The 21806-nt window shown below is 53.4% G+C and overlaps 4 protein-coding genes across 4 annotated transcripts; 3 read left to right on the forward strand and 1 right to left on the reverse strand.

The window, feature by feature from the left end:
* CSUI_003055 (uncharacterized protein) lies at window positions 1-2407 on the forward strand. Its single transcript, XM_068063253.1, has one exon. The coding sequence runs from the start codon at window positions 819-821 to the stop codon at window positions 2040-2042; it is 1224 nt and encodes a 407-aa protein (XP_067924761.1). The 5' UTR covers window positions 1-818; the 3' UTR covers window positions 2043-2407.
* Window positions 2408-3071: 664 nt separating this feature from the next.
* On the reverse strand, window positions 3072-7935 carry CSUI_003056 (tetratricopeptide repeat protein 11). Its single transcript, XM_068063254.1, has 7 exons — window positions 7729-7935; window positions 6983-7407; window positions 6371-6504; window positions 5646-5736; window positions 4758-4818; window positions 3944-4023; window positions 3072-3451 (listed from the first exon to the last, which is right to left on the reverse strand). Exons 2-7 carry the CDS (start codon window positions 7079-7081, stop codon window positions 3377-3379), a joined length of 540 nt encoding a protein of 179 aa, XP_067924762.1. The 5' UTR covers window positions 7082-7407; window positions 7729-7935; the 3' UTR covers window positions 3072-3376.
* On the forward strand, window positions 7926-16837 carry CSUI_003057. The gene is made up of 13 exons (XM_068063255.1): window positions 7926-8662; window positions 9361-9655; window positions 10292-10443; window positions 11153-11209; window positions 11619-11666; window positions 12375-12519; window positions 12826-12868; window positions 13305-13402; window positions 14092-14137; window positions 14776-14882; window positions 15216-15265; window positions 16113-16352; window positions 16571-16837. The coding sequence occupies exons 2-9, from the start codon at window positions 9459-9461 to the stop codon at window positions 14135-14137; spliced, it is 786 nt and encodes a 261-aa protein (XP_067924763.1). The 5' UTR covers window positions 7926-8662; window positions 9361-9458; the 3' UTR covers window positions 14776-14882; window positions 15216-15265; window positions 16113-16352; window positions 16571-16837.
* An 807-nt stretch (window positions 16838-17644) lies between these two features.
* CSUI_003058 (rna family protein) lies at window positions 17645-19669 on the forward strand. Its single transcript, XM_068063256.1, has 2 exons — window positions 17645-18243; window positions 18645-19669. Exon 2 carries the CDS (start codon window positions 18854-18856, stop codon window positions 19523-19525), a length of 672 nt encoding a protein of 223 aa, XP_067924764.1. The 5' UTR covers window positions 17645-18243; window positions 18645-18853; the 3' UTR covers window positions 19526-19669.
* Window positions 19670-21806: the final 2137 nt, after the last annotated feature.

Below are 21806 nucleotides of genomic sequence, written 5' to 3' on the forward strand. Positions count from 1 at the left end.
GGGTTTCTTCGTAAGTTCTACTGCGGACAGATAATTAGCGAATGACAATCTGTTTTTTGTCCTAGAATTCCAAGCAGCGTGGTTGTGCTTCCAATCTGTGCCCACCTGGGACGGCGGAAAGGGAACAAGCGGATGTCGAACGGATGGATTCTTCCCTTACTCTAAAAGCGCCGGGGGGGCTGCTGTTTCCACGGGGCAGCTAAGGGCGTTGCCTGAGAGGGGACGGTGGAGGCAGCAGCAGGGATAAACAAAGAGCCTGGCCAGATTCACACTTACATCTGATACCGGGGACCGACGTTCTCCAATTCACCAAGCATGCTTTCGGAGTTTGGGGTACAGACGATGACTACTGACTTCATTTTATTTTTGAGTGGTGTCCGTGCTGGTGTTTGGGAATATGATGAACAAGCTGACCAGTAGCTCCACGGTACAATGGATGCTTTCAGCGACTGTGCCCCCTCTCTCCGCCCCNNGCTGTATCTTCCGCGTCGTGTTTCTTTCGGGCGAAACACCTGAAGAACGGGTTCAACGTCACCCATCGTTTTTGCGTCCTGTATTTCACAGGTCAGGGCGAATGAATGTTTTCACTTCTGGGTGACAAGTTCGTACGCCGTGGCCGTGATGCGATTAAAATCTCTTTGTTGTTGGGCGGACCGGAAGGGGTTTTCTTGCCTTTGGGGGCTCGGCTCTAAGGGCGTGACTACAGACCAGAACCGATCCTACGTACTAGGCTTGCCTGCAGTTCTGTGGCCATAGGATTCTCCTTTTCCCTTTCCGAGCCCGACTTTGTCCCTATTTGTTTTTCCCAGGCAGGCAGAATGGCAACTACTAACTCCACTTCACCCACTCTCACGATGGAGAACAAGCTCAACTGTTCTCTCGATGACTTGGTCAAGATGCAACGACAAGCGGCCGCAAAGGAACGTGCAACGACGAGACGGGGTGTTTATCAGTCACCGGGAGTCAGGCCATCTGGCAGGGGTCGCCCCATCAATAAACGCGGCGGCCGTGGTGGCGGCGGTCTGCGACCAAGCCCTTTCTCCTCAAGAGGGGGGCCGGTTTCTCGGGGAACCCCTCGCGGCCGTGGTGGGCGATTTCCCGGCCCGGCCACTAAGCGGGTGACGCCCAGGACTCCATCGGGTCTCCCGAGGAAGAGCGAGCCAGCTGGAACGAAAGCATCTCTTGCGCAGCGTCTTTCTCAGCCATTGGAAAATTCGATTGTAAGGACAACAAATATTACCCGTCCAGCTCGACCAGTTGGCGGAGTCGGAATCAGGGGGGGAAGAAGGGGAGGTTCGTCTGTTCAGTTGAAATTTGGTGGATCTGCAGTGCCTAGTTTCCGAGGAGGGTTAGGAAGCCTCGGTGGCCGTTCCCGTGGTCGCCCTCCCCTAGCTCTCCGCCGTACGCGGGCTGGTGGAGCAGCAGTCGGTCGCCCTGCGATTCGACTCTCCGCTCGACCCGGTATCGGTTCGCGGGCCCGGCTTCGGGGACCCGCTGCGGGTGTAGGGACAGCTAGTAGAAAGATGGTAGCGGTTCGTAAAACTGGGATCGCAAAACTGGTTGTGCCTGCAACAAGGAGGGCGAACACATCGGCGATGAGATTGAGGGCAGCTCAGATTTCTGCGAGCCGGCAGCTGAGTGCTTCGGCTAACAGGAGAGCACAGGGGGCCAGACCAAGGACACGTTTGACTCCGGCGTCGTTTCGTCGGACCAATCGGATGACAAACCGAGCACTGCCACCTGCAGTTCAGTCTAATCCCGTACCCGTTCTGCGCAACGGCCCCGTCCAAGAGCCTGTCCAGCGAAATACAGGACCGTCTCCCAGTGATCTCGAACTCATGTCAAAAATCAAAATCATGGCAACCCTTGACAAGGTGCCACCGCCCATGGCTGCCCAGCGAGGTGTTCCCGTGACGCCGCCTCAGGCGATGGTGGAGCAGCATAGCTACATGGGCAATGGGAAGACACAGGGACACCTACCTTATAACGGCTATAGTGGTGGTAGTTTGAGCGACCGTTTTAGCAAGTACGGCGCTCGATGAACTGACGGTTCTACGGTTTCACATTGTGGGAATTTGCAAGCAGGTTCTGATCGCACTATAGTTGTGATTACAGCCACATCTGGATGGTCTTCAGGTGTTGGGACGGTGGACGGTGGTGTGCTAGTGGGCTTGAACGTGACAGGAGGAAAGGAAGTGACGATGTTGACAGGCTACTCCAGACCTGAAGGTATTTTGAGCAGTTGTAACGCTGTTCGCTCTTCGTCAGAAATTGTTGGGTGTGGATCCAAGTGTTCGAGTACTTGAAGCTCGTTGCCATGCGATGACAGGCACAGCAAAGAAACACTGTTTCAGCCTGTCGATTCGGCGGGGCGGACAGACTGTGGTGATTGGAGGTTGCCGTGGTGACGTTCCTTCTATGGTTGTTGTCTCACAACCTTTCTGACTGCTCCCTTGAATGTTTTTAAAGCAAGTCCGAGAACTGTGGGGGCGAGCTGAATGTTAGTCCGAAGTTTAGGCATTGGACGGTCGTATCGCGGTAACTAGTATGGCCAAACCAGTTCTTCAGTCATTGTAGACGCCTGCGGCGTAATCGCGACGCTCGGTACTTGGTGGCCGATCACCGCCTCGAGAACGCGGTCCGAGGTACAGAGCCGAAGCGAAAAAGTCCCACGCTTCACACCAGATGCATGCGTCCACGCAGAGAACGATACCTGAAGTCTGAGTCAGGTTGTGTAGGATAGACTCAGGATTTGTGTGACGGGAATCCTTTGACCCTTGCGGGCTTCCTTGCCTTGAGCAACCGCTGAATGCGTGGCACGCGCATACAGGCGGAAGGTCTACAGCGTTTTCGTTGCTGTTTGGGGTGTTGGTGTAATTCGGTCCCAGGAAGTACTCTGGCATTTGATACTGAGTTCACGGGAAGTGAGGTGTTTTTTCTGTCTGCGACAGGACCGGTCTAACGGGAGCGGCAGAAAAGCTTTTTTATCGGGGAAATAACGGCTTATCTAATTATGGTGGTATGGGAGCAGGTTAGATTACCGAAGCAGAGGCACGGCCTGGCATCCTGTTAGATTGCCTGCCTTGTACCTTTCACTACACGAGAAATACAAGCCAACAGAGCACATGTGAACCCGAAGGGGAATTTTTCGAAATAAATGCCGCAGGGACGAACGCCGCAGTGTTGTCACGGTTTAGCAGTTTCGTCAACGCGTTGAGCTCTACGTCTTCGCAGTCCGTGCAGTTTCCGGGGCGCAGTGGACGTTGAAAAGCCAGTATCTGAATCGGGACAGTGTTTGTCGCTCGTTTTCCAATTGCTTGCAAAACTGTAGCCCACCCAGGTATAGCGAGCCCAACACAAGCAAGCGGAATGGGCTTCACTCCCAGTAGTGCGCTAGTAGCTGGTTACTTCGCCGAATTCCAAGTGCGCAGCAGATACCAGAGGCAGCCGCCTACGGGCACAACGCACGGAGTTAACGCTTGCCTGCCAGCCACAGGGCATAGTCACACTCGAACTCTGTCATTGCGAACTCACTTTCGACTGCTGTGTATTTTCAAGACAACGAAAGTATGGCGACTACTTCCCCTATCTCCACGAGCTCGCTTTCATCAAGTGTGTGTAGTGCCGTCGCCGGCCTGATAGTTGGAAGCCCGGGAAGGTGGGCGACTTCACTGCCGCCCTCGTTTTGCAACCCGCAACTGAAACACGCTGGACCACTGGGCAGGGCGGTTGTCTCTTAAGTTTTGTGGACTATCCACCGCCGTCTCCGCGGCTAGACCTGTTCCCGAGGTTACTGCTGCTGGGGTACGTCGTTGCACACTCTGCGTGCTCACACTGCGGAGTTCTCTGTTGGACTTAGCACGCAGTGAGTTGGGGCTGTCCTAACGAGCCCTTCTGCTCAGTGTCGGTGGAAGAGGACACCCTAGACTCATACGGTCCGTACTACCAAACAACTGGTGTTAATCTGGAACTTCTTGCGCTCACCGGCAGCGAGGGCCAGGAGGACCGAGCCAATGAGGCCGTCTGCAAGGAAAAGCACCAATATGACAAAGCGATTGCCACTGCATAGCAACTGAGCGGTTCTCTGCTGCCTCCCGCATCGGCTTGAGCGGAACAAAACTACACTGTCTGCGAGGTTGAACGATTCGGTTTGATGACAAGTAGGCATGTAATTCCGCTAGTGACCGAACGAGTAGTATACAGAGGTGGCAGAACAGATCGCAGCTACAACCTGCCCTATCACATTAGCTAGCAAGTACTTGAATTTCAGATCGGAGTTTTTCGCGTTCTGGCCTACTGCTCAGTACATGGACCTTGCAGAGATGTCATTCGATCATCCAACCATGGCTACTGCTCCTGTAGACAACGCGCGGGCGATTCTTCCCCGCCTGCAGCCTGTCTGGCTAGTAGAAAGTGAGGTAGCGCCGACGACCAGAAGCGACTTCAGGTACCCAGATGCACACCCTACGCTACATGCACGTCGCTTCTTCGTGTGCAACGACGAGTGCATATGAACTGCATGACGTAGTCTACTCAGTCGACGCCCGAAGCATCGGCCAGCTTGTCTTTGATTGAATGATAGCAAACAGAATTGTTTTGTGTCTGGTACTCAAGTATACTATGAGCGTTCCATGAGCTTCACCTGACCACTAAGCGTCAGTCGTCCTCCTGCTTGATTCACCTTCCGGCCTGGATCGCTTGAAAAAAAGGCGTACAACAGACACTGGATTGTGTTTCAGCTGAACAGAGAGACATACCGTGCGACGCCCGATCGATTATCAGGCTGTGAAGAGACAACGCAGACAGGTTCCGTGGTTCCTGCGGACAAGTTTGGACAAAGCAATCCTTTGCCGAGGCCTTAAGTTCCCAGAGCGCCGAAATGGGCTGCAACTGCGTTCCTGCGAACCAAGTTTCACCACTTGCAACTCTAGCGTTCCTTGCTACGCCATCATGTGCAACGGCGTAAGGGAGCTACAAAAGAGAGAATGCGAATGTGACGAGACTTTCGACTTGCTGTTCTCAGTCCAGAGGAAAGGACTGTTTGATCGAATACTGTTTGAGAACACTGCGAAGAAGGACAACAAGCTCATCTTGCGCAGAAGATGTAACACAGGTGCTGCTGTCCGAGAAGCATATTTCCACTGTCACAAAGAACATAATCGTGAATGTGTCGTAAACCAGTTGACTGAAAACCCAACCTATACTGAACAATGTTGGAGTCTCCTGTCGGATCGTCGCTGGAAAATTGCCCCCCAAATCACGCGCGTCTTCCGAGTGCTTTCTTCACCGGGACGAGGGAGCGACTACGTCCTATCCTAATGAACCCGCGAACCCGTACGAAGGTGCACTGCAGAACGCCTATCTCCCTGAGGGCAATTCCGCGCGCTGAAGCGCTGACTGGAAGCCGACAAGTTGCAAACAAAGCAGCGTACACGGCACACACGCAACGCAGCTAAAAAGCTTCAGCGGACTCAGGCAGCCCAGTGGGAGGGGGGGTGTTCAAAGCTGGGAGACCCAATTACCTAGCCATGCAGTCAGAGAGTAGGGCTGACTATGTGGGCGCCCCATTAGCGGACTGCGCGGGAGATGTCCCAGCTGGTGACTCCTCTCGAGTTCAAAGAACATAAAACTCTTGAAACCCCTACCAGACGAAGAAGCATTTCCACTCGCCTCTTAGCAAGGTTATATTCGCCGAGCTTCAAGTGAGCGAGAGCTATCTGGAACAAGCAATCTGCCCTGCACGCAGACGGCAGAGATGGTGAGACCGTACAAGCGACAGAAGGAAGTACGAACAAACCCTATGTCCGGATGGCCCGAAGTCGGAGACAACGCCAGCACCTCACCAATATCCCCTCCTAGGGCCCCCAGTCTTCCCAGATGCTGACCGGTATCTGCTGATTGGGTCGCTTGGCACGCAGTAGTGAGAACTTATACATTCCTGCATTCGTTTTTAGGTAGCGAGCTCTTGCGTGTACTTCCTTTTTGAACACCTTTTCTCCCCTGATTCTGGGTTTGCCCGATTACGAGAAAACTCCCACCACAGCGACACGTTGGGCCTGATTGCTTCGAGGAAAGAGACAGCGTCTCCAAGAACAGCAGAACGAGGTCAGCGTGACTAGTGAACACTCAGATGACGCACTTCTGTGGCTTTGCTTGGGCAAATTGTTTCTCCTGCGCACTTGAAACCCGTCCACTGTTGGAGCACAGAAACGCGCCGCACCTTTGCTTCAGAGAACGAATTCTCTTTTGTTTCAAATTCCCCTTTGATATTCCTGTCGGTTGCCGCCCAAGGGAAGCTGTTATACTGACGCGCACAGCTCTGCGTCATACAGCCAGTCAAAAGCTGAGTTACGAGGCGAATCCGACGTACCTGTTGAATCCAATTTCTAGTAGCTCATCGAACAACTCGAGAGATTCTCGTATTTCCTCTCTGTTCGGCGAGCAGGACAAGAGACAGGCATATTCGAACTGAAGCCGAGGAGAGGGGCTATCCATGAGTAATTGCTGAGCGAAGGTGAAACACAAAAGAAAAAAAAACAACGTGGGAGCGAGGGGAAACATATGAAGAGGGGGGGATCAACAGAGAAGAGGAACACCTGCGACCCGAGGACTGACGAAGGCCGTCTGCTGCAACGAATTAAGCTGCCAGCTTGTTCGCGACATGTGCTTCCTCGATCCGTCTCCAAAACTCTAAATCTTTTCCAAATTTAGCTTGGAGAGACATGATGGTGCTTGAATACTACCAGACTGCCTTGCAATTAGTCAGTAGCGGTGCGCCTGCTAACCAGTCTCTAATCCGATGGGACAGAGGACGAAGCAAGTGCAGTACGACGGCTGAAACTTCCGGTCCCTTTTCTAAAGAGTTAAGCTCTCCAGCCTCTCTCTGGATTATACCGGATCATTCCCGGGTGCATACGAAAATCCAACTAGACAAAAACAGGAAAAGAAACGAATCGCCGGTGTGTGTCAAGGTCACGCCTACCGCGTTGTATTGCTCCCGGAGCTGCTGAGTCTCCGCTTGAAGGCTGAAATGTGTCGTCTCCATTGTCTCGACCCGCTGGTGGCAACAAGGTCGTACCATTCAGAAGTATCTACTGTGTAGTGTCCCTGCCCACACAAGTGGTGTTGAAGGGCGAGAAACAGAGAAGAAAGCCTGTCAAATCGTGCAAGGCAAACGCCAGGTGCCTTGGGCTGCAGTACATGAAGGACGAAGAGACCGTGAGTTCTCACAGCAGCCGCCTCCCCCCGCGAGGAGGGCGATGGGGCAGGAACCAAGGGTGCCCAGCAGTGCCTTTGTTGTGCACGGCAAAACTACGTTGCAGCTCCTTTTGACAGCGACCTCGGAGGTTCAAGGCGAGGGCCCAAAGTTCTTGTTGCAAGAAAAAAGACGGAATATGACAGGAAGAGCTGTACAGAAAGACACCCAAGCAAAAAATAGTGCCAGGCTCTTAGCGAATGGGGCGAAGAAACAGAGCCGGGATGATACCGGGGCAGAAGGTGCGATTCAGCAATTGCAACGCCACACTTCTTCTCACAGACGAGGTATACATTTGAGCCTACACCGTGATGGTTCTCAGGGAAAACACAATCGTGAAACTTTCACAGGTAGGGACAGCAAGCGCGTCTAGAAACGAAAACATGGTGCCCTTGTGGTCTCCCGCGTTGCCGAAGGGTGCGGATGACAACCCGAATTATGGAAAACAAATCGAACAAGATTCCTTGGCTTACTGTCCAGAAAGCACGAAAATTGTGACCCGAGGGACGGGGTCGGAAAGATACATCAACTGTTGTCTTCGGCGCAGCTCTTCCAGAACACTTTCTAGTCGATGCCAGAGGTACGAGACTCTTGCCGAAGAGGGTGAGAAATTCCGTAGTTCGGTCTCGTGCACAGCGTGCGCGGCGTACTTTATGTATAGGCGTAATAAGTTTCGTGTGCTTCCTCTGAAGACTACCATCAGCTGTCGGATGCTGTCAGATCGGCAGTGCATGCAGATCTGAGTCTCCAGCTTGAGAAGGAAAGGTGCCGTGGCGTCTCCGGTGAGTTGCCCGCTACGCATTTGCATCTCCTCGCAGCATTCATTCTCTCATCTAATTTCCAAGGGTTTCCTCTGTTAGTGAGCGCGTTTTATCGACAGCCGCATTCCTCTTTCTTCCTTCTTCCATATCCCTTTGTCCATCTGGTGTGTGTCTGGCCTTTGTCAAGCATCGATCGAACTAGTCTTGGGCAGGCTACCGAAAGGTTCCAATGAGGTCTCCCGCTGTACTCTTCTTATTGGTCATCTCATGCATGCCCGGGACACGCCTTCTGTCCACTCATTGCCCAGGACTTGTAACCAATTTCTCTCTGTAATGGTAGTGAGCCTGAGTGACAGCGTCGCTGTCAAGTCCTTAATGACTTCATTCAGCCGGCAGGTGCGATTTCCTTCGAAGGACTACGAGAGTATGTGAGGCTGGCGGCGAGTGTTGTGGCAGGTTTCTCACCGACGGTATTCCGTTCGGGCACGTGCTTGGTGCCGCAGGCGGGTCCCACTATCCGCACGCGGCGCTCTGTGAACGTCAGTTGAGCGTGCGTTGAGGCTGCAGGCCCAGGCGACCATGCTTCGGAAGAATAGTCGAGTGCGCTAGTGGTTTCGAACACTTTCAACTCTCGAAAGCACCTCCTGTCAGTATGAGTGATCCAAGACAGGGCTGGTTTGTTGTGGTTATCGCTTCGCCTACTCACCTTGAAAGAGTGGTACACATAAATCCTCCATCCTGGACCAAGCTAGGCATTTAGTATCCCACATCTTTTGCTGGCAGCGTGTCTGTTCATGCGGACTAGGGACTGCAGTTTCTGAAGGGGACCTGGCTAGGCTAGCTGCCCGGACGTCATCATGACAGTCCACTGCGACTCCTTTGAGAGCCATGTAGATTTGGTAGCATGCGTTTTTGTCCATGGAGATCTAGATGTATCTGTCTATCTACGCATGCATGATTTTATGTCTCTTCGTGTTGGTCTGTGCCTGGTTTGTGGGTATGGCCACACCCCTCTGTGCATGCACGCGAACTCCGGGCGCGTGGGCCAATGTATGTGAATGTGCGTCTGTCCTGTCTGGGCTCCACGAACATGCGTACCTGCACGCCGGAGACGATTGGCGACTTGCACCCTGAACTACGTGGCAACACGGCATTCTTCTCAATTGCTTCTCGTGCCGGTTCCTACCGCCCCTCTTCTCTGCATAGAGCAGTGCTCTGCCAGGTTTAACGCACTTTCAGAAGAATACTGGTTTTCTCCCATGGCGTTGCTGTATCTTCTTTTCAGTTGAAGAGTCTGAGTTACTTTCACCCTGTGTGCTGTGACGTCACTGCTACGACCTGCAGGCACCCTTCGTTTCCCCTCAGTCAGCAACCGCGTCTTTTCCTTTCTCAACGCTTCGTGGCTAGCTGGAAAGCAGGAATCTCGGAGCCCGGGTCGAGTGATGGCAGCTCCACCGGGCGCTGGTCAGCCGGGGTTAACGCATTCCGCGGCGCCAGGCGCCGGGAGTTCCTTCTGTGGTATGGCTCCAAGCCCGCCGAGGAATGACGACGAGAACGACGAGCTCCTCGAGATTATAGTTTTCAAGTGCAGAGAAGTGACGGTATACAAAATTCCACCGCGTTCAGCTCGAGGCCACAAGTAGGGTTCTGCTCTTTTTGTGTGCTTCTCGGAGTAAACTAAAGCCATTTTTGGAACTCGGTGTCCGGGGTAAAGGGATTTGTGAGATCGTTTCATGGAGTGTGCACCGAGTACACTTCACAAAATAAAAGCTTACTGTACACTCCACTGTGGCTGAGTGCCAAAAACTATGTACACCATTAACCTGTTGTCACAATAATGTAGCCGCCCTTGCAGTTGTATCACTGATATCAGCATATTGACTTCCGTGTAAGTGGTAGAGTAGGGACTCACTGCAGCTCCGAACCGTTGTCCTCACTCTCGATGTAGTCGTCTCATTCTACTTGTAGGGATACGTTTGTGTTTGGGACGTCGGAGGTCGCCCCCAGATACGCGAGACTCGGTACCGCCCTTTGCCTTTATTTCTGATTTGCGTCTCGGAAAATGGTGCACGGGGCAACACCAGATGTGAGCCGTCGCATGCGCACATGCAACTGGGATGCGAACAGTGAACTTCGTCGTCTGAACTTTAATACATGGAAACACAGCTGAACTTTCTCGCCTAAAGTGAGGAGCCAGGTAGTTCCGCACAGCCGCCGAACATGTATACTGCACTGGTGCCGGAACTGTGCTTGTGATGCACTTGTGAACTGAAAGAGCAGAAACATGGGAAGATGTTCTTTGGAAGGGGAAATTGGAGATAGTCACAAAAGGACGCGACTTCGCTGCTGTGCGGCTCGCTGACTCTAACACTGGTGAGTTTTTTTGTGTGGATGGACAAAAGAGTCTCAGTAGTATGGTGTGGCCAGGTAAACACAGTGCTTGTAGACAAGCGGCCACTGTTCTCTTCGTCCGACAGAGAAGTGGGCCGTCTGCGGTGTTGCAGCTCAGTGGGCTCACTGCGGAAAGTGAATGTATCTCACCAACTAATCCGTCTCTGTCGGAGGGAAGAATGTGCATCGGGAGACAAACTGACCAATCGCTTCAGCCACACAAAGTACATCGCCTGGACGACTCTTCTGTCAGGCACTTCCAGCGTGTTAGTTGGTCCAGGGTTTCTTCCAGCTGTCAAGGCGTTCATCCTTGAGCTCCACCTAGAGTGGATTGGATTTGGCTGTTTTGTGTGTACCATGAGATTCCTGCTCTCGTTTTCCGGATTTCCCTGGCTTCCTTCCGTCGTTTTGCCTGCACGCGCGAGGGCGATTCCTTTTTCCAGCCTCAAGGGCGCCAGCCCTGGTGGTCGGAGGTGTGATGAAGCGAACCCTGTTTCGAGACACCTTTGAGACCTCTTTTCGGACTGCAGACCGGAGCACTTCATCAACAAAGCTTGCAGTCGTTCGTGTGATGGTGAAGAGTTTGCTAGTACGGATGAGGCTTTTACCACCACACCCTCTTCGCCAGTGTCGTGAACGGCACCATTGCTCCTTCGTTCCTCCGCCATGTCCGCTTTGCGAGAGAACCTCTGGCCACATCACACGTGACAGTTTGCGACCGAGTGCTGTTGAGTTGCTTCTGCAGGTAAACTTTTTGCTGTCTGCCCGCTCCCCAGGAAACACGCCGAGGCGGTGGAACGGAGTAAGCCACCCAGGCTCCAGAAGCGGAGATGGTGTCCAACTTCTCTCAGGTTGATACATCAGGCCAGTTGAATTGCTGCAGCTCAGGGCTCTAGTCTGACTTGATGCACTGTTTGCAGCTGCTGTAGCGCACGTGGAAGGTTCAGCGCCTGCGCGCGCCTATGGCCGATGAAGTTACCAGTTCTGGTACTGTAGAAAACTTCGAAGTCAGGAAGTGAGAAAGTAGCTTTACTAACAGCTCATGGAAGCGGCATCGGCTTTGTAAAAAGTGGCGCCGACACGCGAGCGGCCTCGAACCGCTTGTGTGCTTCAGAAATCCGAAATGGTCGAGGCACTGCTCACGTTTTTGCAGCTTGTCACAGGCGACCAAGAGCTGCCTCCCAATATTTTGTCCCTGTGCCTGCTTGCAGCGGCAGACAGCTCCAGGTTTTTCGTTCTGCGACTGGACAATGGAAAAGGTGCGTTCTGAGAGACGGCGGGGTGGCGCTGAACTTTTTCCGGGAAAAGGAACTTGCAAGATTGGCTGCAGCTTTTGTGGCTTGTCAGAGAAGACGGCGCTGCCTGGTTCGCGTATCATCGAATTGCGTCTACGTGACTTCTTCTCTGATCTCACTCCGGGTCGATAGTCGGAACGCGCTCGGAGCCTGTAGTGTGTGAACTGATCAACCGAGCTGTGCCCGGTGTGCAGTATTTGGTGATAGGTCGTTGTTGTAGGTTAGTTTCTTTCTTCCACTGGCCGTGTTTAGCCCGTCACGTCAGACTAGCGGCCGCCGAGACCACGGAAGATTCGGGCTTCCTTTTTTCGGGTTGTCGACGGGAGGTCTTCCCTGGTATGCCCCGGGGAATGGTCCATCATGTGCTTACTGGGGGAAAAGCTTCCCCTCGGGAGCCACGGCTATAGAATTCACGCCTCACGGATAAAGTGTGGGACAGTTAGGAAAAATGCCAGCCGACGTCGCTGACCGTTTCGCGTTCTCGTTGAGCATGTCCGAATGGATCTAGGTCCTCCTGTATCCCAGGAACTTTCCTGAGTTCAAGGAGTGAGTCCGTGTTCCTCTATGTTCACAAGCCTTGGTCAGCAGATGCAGTTTCGTTGCGATCTCAGGTATACAGACGGACTTGGCTCAGACGGTTAAAGTCTGCCAGAGGCTTGTTCCTTTCCGAAGAGGCCGACCCTCAGAGGCCTGTGTATGACCTTGTGGCTTTTGTTCGTGACTGGTCTTTTTCAGGCCGCCGCGCGTACGTGGGTATCGGCTTTCAGGATCGTAATGACGCGTTCGACTTCGCCTGTGCCCTCAGCGACGAAGAAAGGTATGTTCTCAGCGTCAGTTTGGCCTACGCATTCCGTGCGGGTTCTCTGCTCCGTCCTAGAGGGCTGGAAAGTTCTCAGTCTCTCCCGAAATATGTTAGTAAAGGTGCGGCGCCACAAGAGAGTAGAGTAAAGAAGTCTTGTGAGGCGCTGTAGGTAGATTCGCACACCTTACAGACTCAGCCGAGGCATTTTAGTCCTCAAGTACCCGTTTGCTGTCTACCCCAGCAAAACTATAGTACGCAACAGAGGCGCTGATGACCAAATGAGTTACATCTAACTTGGTGTATCGTTGTAGGAGGCCACAGGTTGGCGCTTCTGTTTGTAGAAAATCACATGTCATGTTTTATGGTAAGAAGCCTCGCTGCTGGGCTGAGGAGCCGGACGGATGATTGCGTAGGCTTCATACTGGCTACGAATAAGTTTGGACTGGAGGAGCTCGATCCAGACCGCGGTCACATTGCCATTCCTTGCTACACGACAGCCTACGCTTTGGCGATGGCTTCGGACCGTGACGACGATTGGTGGTATATCTAGGCCCGGCCCATGTGAAGTGGTGCCACGCTCGGGAGGGGCGCCTGTTTTTCTTTGAGTGAGGCGCTACACAGCGTTGCTGTCGGGTTCTAGCCGCGCACTGGGGAAAAAAGCTTTAGGCTGTTGGGGTTATCGTAGTGCTTCGTTGCTGGAAGCTTGTTGCAGTCCTGTGAAGCGTGCTCAGAAGTGCCAAAGTGAAAACGCTGAACATGGGGCGTTCGCCTGCTGAGTAATTGGTGTTTTCTTTGGTCAGGCGTCGGCAGGCTACTATGGAATATGCGGCGCAAACGTCCCCGCTGAAAGCGGAACTGATGAAGGCGCGGTTCAAAAAGGGATCGTGTCTCGCAGAAGGTATGCGGAGGCTTCTTTGCATTTAGAGCGAGTGCGGTTGGACAAGCGGTTAGCCGGTGCTGTACTCGTGTCTAACGCAGTGTCTCCTTGTCATAGTAGGTTCGCACGGACTAGTAGATGATGTTTTGTAGTCTGCGGAGCCGCGCTTACGGTCACAGCAACTATGTTGCGACTCATCGTAGTGTTTTTAGAGAAATACTGTTTGCCGTGTCGACGGGAAAAGTGTATCCAGTTTCTCCAAACTGTCTGGACGTTGAGTACAAGGGGGGATCATGTTACGTAGAGGGCCAGTTTAAAGCAGTTCCGGTCTGCGAACAGGTGTTCGGAAAACTTCCCCGAGTCCGGTTTTCGAAACAGACGGCTGCTCTGCAGACTTCTAGTCAATACCGACACGGGGGAGTGATGGCCTCGCACACACAGGGGACGCTATCTTCGTATCCGCGGCATTGCGACAACGCGAAGTGGAGGCGTGGATCGCACCGCTTTCGGGCTTCCTCCCCAGGCGGTTACTGGGAACCCAAAGAGGAAAGTACTATGTCTAAGCAGCTGTAACTTGCAAAGCCGCGAGTATTGCCACCTTCTGAAGGGGTTCGGCGAACTTCTACTGTGAATTGGGAACCTGCGGAATTCGCATGTTTTCGTACGAAGACGCTAAACCGTTGCACGCTTGTTTATGCTTGTGCTCTCAGAGGAGGAGACTCACGTGGAACTCCGAGGTTTCGCCAGCAAGCCTAGGTGAACAGCATGCCACCGTTATGCAGGCATGCAGTGACCATCGTTGGCCTACCTGTGTTAAAAGAACTCGTGCTGCAGTCGGTTTTGTCGTGAATGATTCCCTCTCTTGCGACTATCTCTACGCCCTCTTCGCGTGCAGCAACCAGATGGCGATTCTGGTGTCCGCACTGCTATCAGTAGCGACTCCTGCTCGTGCGCGTTGAAAAAAAAACACGCCCTTGTGCAGCAGCTGCACGTGTTCGAAGGCTGACGTTCTCCGTCATTTCTTGTTTACTTCTTGTTCAGATGCCTACGGTGCGTGCCGTATGAGTCATCGCTTCACCCGCAAGAAGGTGCTTGTCATCATATTTTAGTTCCGCTCAGGGTTTCGATCCGCTAATGTCGCATCTCACACTCTATCTACTGTCGCAGTGTAGGCACATTCCTTTATATATAAATAGAACGTTCACCGGGTAGTTGTCCGCGTTTATACATTAAGATGCATATTCGTGTAGCTTAATCATACAAAAAAGCTGAGTGCCCAGTAAGCGAAGGTGAGTCAGTCGCTGTGGTACGATCGGTACCTGTTATAGTCGATTTTGAAATGGCATCTGTGCTTTATTATGAGCGCTGGTCATGTTGTGAGCTCTACTTCGCAGCAACACTGGTGGGCTAGCCGAACGCAGCTTAGCTGCTTTGTCGGAGAGTGGGGGCGGTTTCACTCGTTTGTTGCCACCCCCCCCGAACAGCGACTGGAGTGGTGCAGGTGAGATTGTAGCTCGGACTATAGCAGGGAGCTACCTAAGTGTGTCGAGTTTAGCGCCACATCCAGCCCCCCGCTGACTGTCGGCAAGAGGCTGAAAGGGCTACTTCACAAAGACGTACTCCCGGAAACGGTAGCGTTCCGGTTGCGCCGCTAGGGCGCTCACCTTAGCGTCTACAAAAAAGTTGAGTACCGCGACTCCGTGCGTTGTCACAATCACCAAGAATGAAGGTTTTTAGGGAATCAAGTTCCACTCGACCGTAGAGGCAGAGTATGCTGGCGGCGCAGCACGTTCGCTTGGCATCGGCGATATTTTCTGCCTTGCCGCTGTCTCAGGTTCCACATTAGGCGCGTCACTGTCATCTGTGGAAACGGAATTGGGGCAGGTAGGCGGAAGAGACGCCGAACTTTTTTTCGAAACATGGTCGTCCTACACTACGTTGGACCCATTTGCAGACGGGTATCGTCTGCTTACAGTATGGACTAACATCTGTCATACTGTTTTTTTTTTTGTAATACACTGGGCGATTCTTGACAAAAAGGAAGAGGCATATGGTGGGTGCAAACCACTTCGCAATTGAATTATGGAAAAGCTGGACGCAGGTGTGGCCTTCCGGCTACTTGGTGCTGCTCAGAACTTTGTTATGTAGATGAATCGGCAAAAACAGTAGAGCAGAGGAAGAGGTCCGCGTCTATTGTGGCTGTACCAGAATGCAACGCTTGAGCCTCCTGACCTGCATCTCCCGAGACACTCGGTAAGCCCGTGCGGCTGCAGAAGCGAACTAGAAAAACCCACGCTGTTACGTGTACTCGGAGGGGCTTGATGCGAGTAGCACAGTCGAAACTGGCGCACCTGTTCAAACTGTCGTCCGCACGGTAGAGCACAGCTGTGTGTCGCACGTGGAAGTCGTGGAGGCAGGCCGTCTTAGGATCACAGGAAACACTCGGCTTCATTTCGCACCCGGCACACCATTGCACGCCTCCCCTCCAGAGCCTCATGCATTCTCCTTTGACGTCGAAATCAGCGAACTAATGCAGGAGCGAGAGCCTTGAGGAAAGCGGTCGCGTAGGCGATGTTTTGTGCTCATTCAAACGTGTATGCGTTGCGCCGCAAATGGCCAGGTTCTGGTTCTCTGTATGTTGAGGTCATCTACGCGAAAGTGGTACTCGGAGCGGCCTAAGCTGCAGAATCTTTTCCTCCGTGCCATTGTGCTGCGCCTGTCCTTGCTTCAGCCATCGGACACGTTGTTGTCTTCGATCGAATTTACTGAGTTCCAGCGCGCCTCTTGAGGTGGTTTGGGCACCGAGATTTTTGATGCAAAGCTAGCGCGTCAGGTGGACCGGCCCAGGTTCCGATTCCGAGCCGTGCGGCTCATGCTTCAGTCACGCCGCTCACCTTCGGAGTTTCTTGGACACGTACTGCTCCCGTCCAGTTCATCAGCCTCCCGAAAATCCTGAGGTGTCTTCACCAAGGTTCGGAGTTTTTTAGGCGTAGTGATATATGTACTGCGGCACTTCCCGGGGGGCAGTGAGTGGATAGCAATGCAGTGATGTGCTCCTTCACTTCGGCTGCCTGTTTGAGGTCTAGAAGTTCATGGACGTCATTAGGAGCACGGCCGTGAAACTTGACCGGGTTGCTCTCCTGCCGTTGACAACCTCCTTTATCCTTTGCGGTTTTTGCCTCGTTGCAGACAGGTGCCCGCCTTCGCCGGGTGAGCAGCAGGGAGGCTTGTCGGCGAAGACACTGGTGAGTGCCGGGAACCTGACGGGAACGCATCGGATCGGCCAGCCGGGGTTTGGGCGAACAGAAGACGCCGAGGGTTTTTGTCTCAGCCAGATTTTTTCTTCGTTCCGGAAATTTTGTGGCCCTCAATTGTGTGAAGGTACCTCAGCCGGCCCGCGCTGGTCGAGCACCTAATGTTCAAAAACAAAGTCACATCGTGCTTCCTTAACCAGGAGGGGGGGGTTACCTGGTCTCGTGCTAGAAACGCTTGAAGCGATGCCTAACCTCGCTGTGAAATCTCTGGTGAAGGCCAGTGGCGCAGTAGGGAATTGATGGGTGGGGGGGGAGAGTCAGTGGCTTGCAACAACTGGGAAAATGCATAGTGTTGAAAAGCTGAAGGCCTTTGCAGAGGGAGGCTGGAAATCCGTCCAGGGGGAGGTAAGCTGCTTCCCGAACGGACGCCTTGGCACCGGTGGTCGCGGGGGGTAGCTCGCTTGTAAAAGCCTCCGCTAAAATATTTACGTCAGCCGAACAGACATGAATACTTTTTCCCTAGTGCAAGATACTGAGGGAGGCGAAGTACCACCCGGATATTACGCGGTGTCACACACGAGACCGCCGGCGGCTCCCGCGCCTTTGGCACATCTGGTTCGACAGAAGAGTACTGAATAAGAAAGCGGCGGTGAAGTGCCATGCTTATCGGTAGAAACCACACCTGGCTGTGTCGTCCTGCCGGCCGTGATGTGCATCACCCGGCGATCTGTTGCAAAAAGCGTCTGAGCCAAGGTTGTGCCTCGCAGACCGTCTGAGAGGGACGTGTGTCTCTAGTGAATTGGAGACCACATTCACAGCATACCCGATGTTTCCGTGGAGTGACAAGAAAGCTGGTGGGCTCGAAGTAGGGCGAGTTTCCGACTGCGGCTCCGGCTGCCGAGGCCTCATCAGCACTTGGTTAAGAAGTGAAGAGAAATTAACTGTAAGATCACCGGGCCTTGTCGGCGGACATGCGCTTCATATATCTTTGCTCGAGCGCCCCTTGAGACGTCGAAGAAGCGGGTTGACTCATTCAGTTGGATACTGCATGCCAAGGCATCCTGCGTAGCCCTCAGTCACATCTGACTCTCTAAGGCCCTGGCGATTAGCTACCTCGTTCCAACTTCTTACGGTAGCTGCAGCTCGGAGATGTTGCCGACCTGTTGCACCTTTAACGGAAAATGCCGGCGGCATCCCTCTTCTTTTATATACCGCGAAGTGGTAGCCGCCTGGGCTAGTGTACTTTAAGAGCCCGTTTGCCCAGTATGGTCGCTGTGTACTATTTCTTCTAGAATCACTCGAAGCGCGTTGGTTCCGTCAGTGCCATAGCCCCTTCTCGGCATCTCAGCGGTACGGCGGCTCTGTTTTCTATTCGGCCGGTCTTACTGTTAACCCAGTACAAGAGAGCATTCCTGTCAGCCAGGAGGACGTTGTTTATTGCCAGATGGGGGACTCTGGCTTGTCTTTGCCACATGTCCGGCTATCTTGCCGCATTCGCCGAGTCGAGTCCGCAGACGATCCGGCAGTCTGCATGTATAGAATGAAGGGTGTGCGCGACAGTTTCGTTTTCTCGCAGTTGAAGTCGAAGATGCTTTCAGAGAACGCATGGTATGTCCCTGCCTGCTCGACAACCGTTGTACGACGGGCCCTGTCGAGCCCTTTCTATCCTTTGAAGTCGCTTCTTTTAACTGACGAACATTTGGCCGAACTTGCGGAAAAGATCGAATCGGCATTACGGCGTAGGCAGGTTCTCCTCCGTGCATATCGATCTCTGGAGGAGCGTATGCGAAAGGACAGGGTTCCTGCAGAAAACGGACCGGGCAGGGAGGGGGAGCCAGGTCCCGGGGCCTCGTGTGACGATGATACGCCTTCCACCAGCAGTAAACATTCAGACGCAGGTGACGTCGAAGTTCTCCTTGTCACTGAAAAACAATTCGGAGAGATTTTAGGAATGCCAGTCAATAAAATGCAGTGTTGTGCGGCCCTGATGGACGTGCGCATGCCTACAGTCCATACCCTGTTCAGTTCTTATCCAGTAAGAGGAAGCGCGATCTCCGATTCATCCTGCGGGCACACAAAGCGTTCTGCTGAAGCAGGACTTTTAGAGCCAGAACACATACCAGGTACCGACGAAAGTTACGGCTTACTGTCTTCTAAAAATCTCTTCCCCCTGCTTGTCCTGGATGATGTACAGAGCTCAGACAACATAGGTACGTTGATGCGAACTGCCATGTCACTGGGAGTCAATTCGATACTGCTGTCCCCTGTGTCCTATGCTGCTGTGAACGCTCGCTCCGCGAGAGTGTCTATGGGAGCCATGTTTCACTTACGACTCCTTCAGTGCATTGACACAAGGGCCAACGAGCGGGCCTCTCGTCCCCAGGTATCAAGATCTGGTCAGTCCGTCCTGGCAGCCACCCTCCAGCAGGTGAAGCGTGTTTTTCCTGGGTGTGCTATTGTTGGCACGAGTCCTCGAGGCGATCCAAGAATTTTGTTCCATGCTTCAGACTGGATCCGTAATTGCTGTAAGCGTCGTCTTCAAGTACAAGTGCAAGCAAGTAACGGTAAAGATAACGATGTCTCTGGGCACAGCCTCCGCAGTCCTGCTGATCCGTACTGTGGCGACAGCCCTGGCGGGGGCAGCGACGAAACCGGAGAAAGATACGCTCAGTGGGCGCTGGTAGTGGGCAACGAGAAAAAAGGAAGTTCGCAGGAGGTGCTCGAGGCGTGCGATGGAGTAGCGGCGATCGCGCAGGCTCGCGGGGACTCCCTAAACGTTTCTACTGCCGCTGCCGTTGCTCTTTATTGCCTCCAGCAGGAAACCCTGACCAAGCTGCGGACCGAGATACCCTTTATTCCAGACGAGGAGCTAGACGGGGAGCAGCCGTAGAAGGACACTGAGGCCAAAAGAGCGTGGCCCATGATTTTGTCGGACCAACCTTTGTAGGGCATCGGGCAGAAACGCGTAAGGGAATACTGCAGCTTCATGAGTTCTACTGTGACGCCTCGTTGATCCACGATCCTCGTAGACACAACCTCACAACGGTTCGAAGAAAAACCAACTCTGCTCCAAGAAAGGCACGAGCAGCTGTGCTACGTTTACTCCCTGCGTTGGTACAAGGGTGGCGAGCACGCCCTTTTCTTGGACTCTGTCAGAAGCATCTCTTCGAGTCCAAGAGTGACTCCATGACGCTGCTCCAAGGGGCTGTTATGTCTGAGGTGGCCCACCCGATGTTCGCCTGTCTCCGATCTGCTTTAAATATCTTGCGCTTTCTTTTTCCAGCTACTGGACATTTGGCTGTATATCAGAGAAACGACCCACTGGTGCTTCGAGAATAGCACTTGCAAGCAGTGACTTTCTTCCTGCTTCTAGTCCAGTCGAGACTTAGTGTAGAGCGAACGGTTTGCAATCACGGTGACTCTAGTGAGGGTTGGGAGTAGCAATCAGGTTACAGTTTTAGACCGACGCGGCTTCTCGACCAGCGTTAAAGCTCCAACCTCCGGGTCGCAGCGGGGCGAGCGATCGACGCTCAAAGCCGCGCTGGCTTGCTGAACGCTGCTGGGCCTCTGTTGAAAGACTTCTGTTTGTCTGCTGAAAATCCAAGAGCAGCCGACCGAGATCGCTCTTAAGGCCCACAGTGGGTGACGCGGACCAACCCGAAAAGGTCCGGCCTCTACACCATTACAGAGAAGTCGTTTGTTCTTTAACCGAAGTATACGACGAGCTCAGTGTTACTTCCATTGCTGCGGCCAGTGTCCGGGCCGTATTCGGAGCTAACCGCGGTTATAGGTGGGCGCAACGATGTTCTTTTTCCGGGCGTCGCGTCTCGGTCGCGAGCACCGCTTGATCCTGATCCTGTTCTAGGTGCCGGGCGCAAGTGACTGACCCGGATTCTAGACGGGAAAGCGGTGCAAGGCACTACAGGTGCAGCGTGCTACGGACTCGCGGAGGAAACAAACAAGCACCTCGATCCCCCACCTCGGTGGGGTGGAAATCAGGCTGCCCTGCCGGCCGCAAAGATACATCTGCCTTTAGGCGCTGCCGGTTTCGTTGTTACGAGCTGTAGTGTTAAAACACCGTCAGTCGCAGGGAGGTGAAACCGTCGGTCATCGGAAACCAGCGCGCACGTGGTAGTGGGGCTGTCTGCGCGGTAGAGGGGCTGAGCACTGAAATCATTACAGTAACGGCCGGTTGTTTAGGAAGAAAATAAGCTAAATGAAGAGGGACAATCAAAAACCCAGAACAGGTTTTTCCGCCGATCCATGGAAAAACGTCAGGGCCTCGAACGCGCCACCACACTGGTGAGGGGCCCGACGAAGGTGGCTGGTGTGATTGTGAAGTTATTGCGGGCTTCGGTAGGAATGCCATAACGAAGCGTGGGGGTTCGGCTCGATGCGTTTTGACGTTGCATTCACTGCTGACCGGGTCTCCTCAGCTGCTCTGACTGTTTCGAGACTGCCTAAGCCCTAGCAAAATCACGTTTACCCTAGACCCAGAGATTCACCAAGACGGAATATTCCATTCAAGTACTCGCTCCAGGAAGCCACGAGTTGACACGAGCGCTTCTCCGTCACCCCGAGGACACAGCATCTGACTAAGGTGGTTGTAATCTCGGATACATTCCCCGCTGTTACGGAAAAGAAAGTTATCGCTTGGCCCCGCAGAACTCGTTCTCCTTTCTGCGCCCGAGTCCGTCAGGTAGACCAGACAGAAGCGAGCTTCAGGGGCTCCGGGCAGGCGGGACCGCGAAACTCTTGGCTCATCTGAGGCAAGCAGTTCATTCCGGAGTTCCTGATCTTTTGCAGAACGGGCCTGGTGCACACCTCCCTCGACGGCTGGGGAACAGTGAGGAATCCGAGAGCTCAGGACGCCAACCAGTATGCATCCGCAATCCTGCAAAGGAAGCATCCTGGTGCGATCATGACCCAAAGCAGGGAGGTACAGCTGCCTACAGCCGGATACAATACAAGCTCACGATGGCAGCCCTTCGATTGGATTCGTTCAGCTCTCCCGTCCGGAAAGCTTGCTTTACAGAAGGGCAAAGTGCAGACCAGGCAGGTTCCGATACGGACGGAAGTTTTGATGAACACGACCTAGAGGATCTCGATCTGCAAGCTACAACGGAGGGGCAGCCTCCTGACGCTGTTATTGATGTCGAGTCCGAGGAGCA

The sequence above is a fragment of the Cystoisospora suis genome (assembly GCF_002600585.1).
Source record: "Cystoisospora suis strain Wien I chromosome Unknown contig_1318, whole genome shotgun sequence".
Classification (NCBI taxonomy): Eukaryota; Apicomplexa; class Conoidasida; order Eucoccidiorida; family Sarcocystidae; genus Cystoisospora; species Cystoisospora suis.

Coding starts and splice junctions, on each gene's coding strand:
- CSUI_003057 (XM_068063255.1), top strand. CDS start 9,459: ATGGCAGCTCCACCGGGCGCTGGTCAGCCGGGGTTAACGCATTCCGCG. Junction 10,444..11,152: donor CAGTAGTATGGTGTGGCCAG/GTAAACACAGTG, acceptor TTGCTTCTGCAG/GTAAACTTTTTGCTGTCTGC. Junction 12,520..12,825: donor GCCCTCAGCGACGAAGAAAG/GTATGTTCTCAG, acceptor AGGAGGCCACAG/GTTGGCGCTTCTGTTTGTAG.
- CSUI_003056 (XM_068063254.1), bottom strand. CDS start 7,081: ATGGTACGACCTTGTTGCCACCAGCGGGTCGAGACAATGGAGACGACA. Junction 5,737..6,370: donor CTAGAAATTGGATTCAACAG/GTACGTCGGATT, acceptor GTCTGCGTGCAG/GGCAGATTGCTTGTTCCAGA. Junction 4,024..4,757: donor AATCGATCGGGCGTCGCACG/GTATGTCTCTCT, acceptor TTTTCCTTGCAG/ACGGCCTCATTGGCTCGGTC.
- CSUI_003055 (XM_068063253.1), top strand. CDS start 819: ATGGCAACTACTAACTCCACTTCACCCACTCTCACGATGGAGAACAAG.
- CSUI_003058 (XM_068063256.1), top strand. CDS start 18,854: ATGCGAACTGCCATGTCACTGGGAGTCAATTCGATACTGCTGTCCCCT.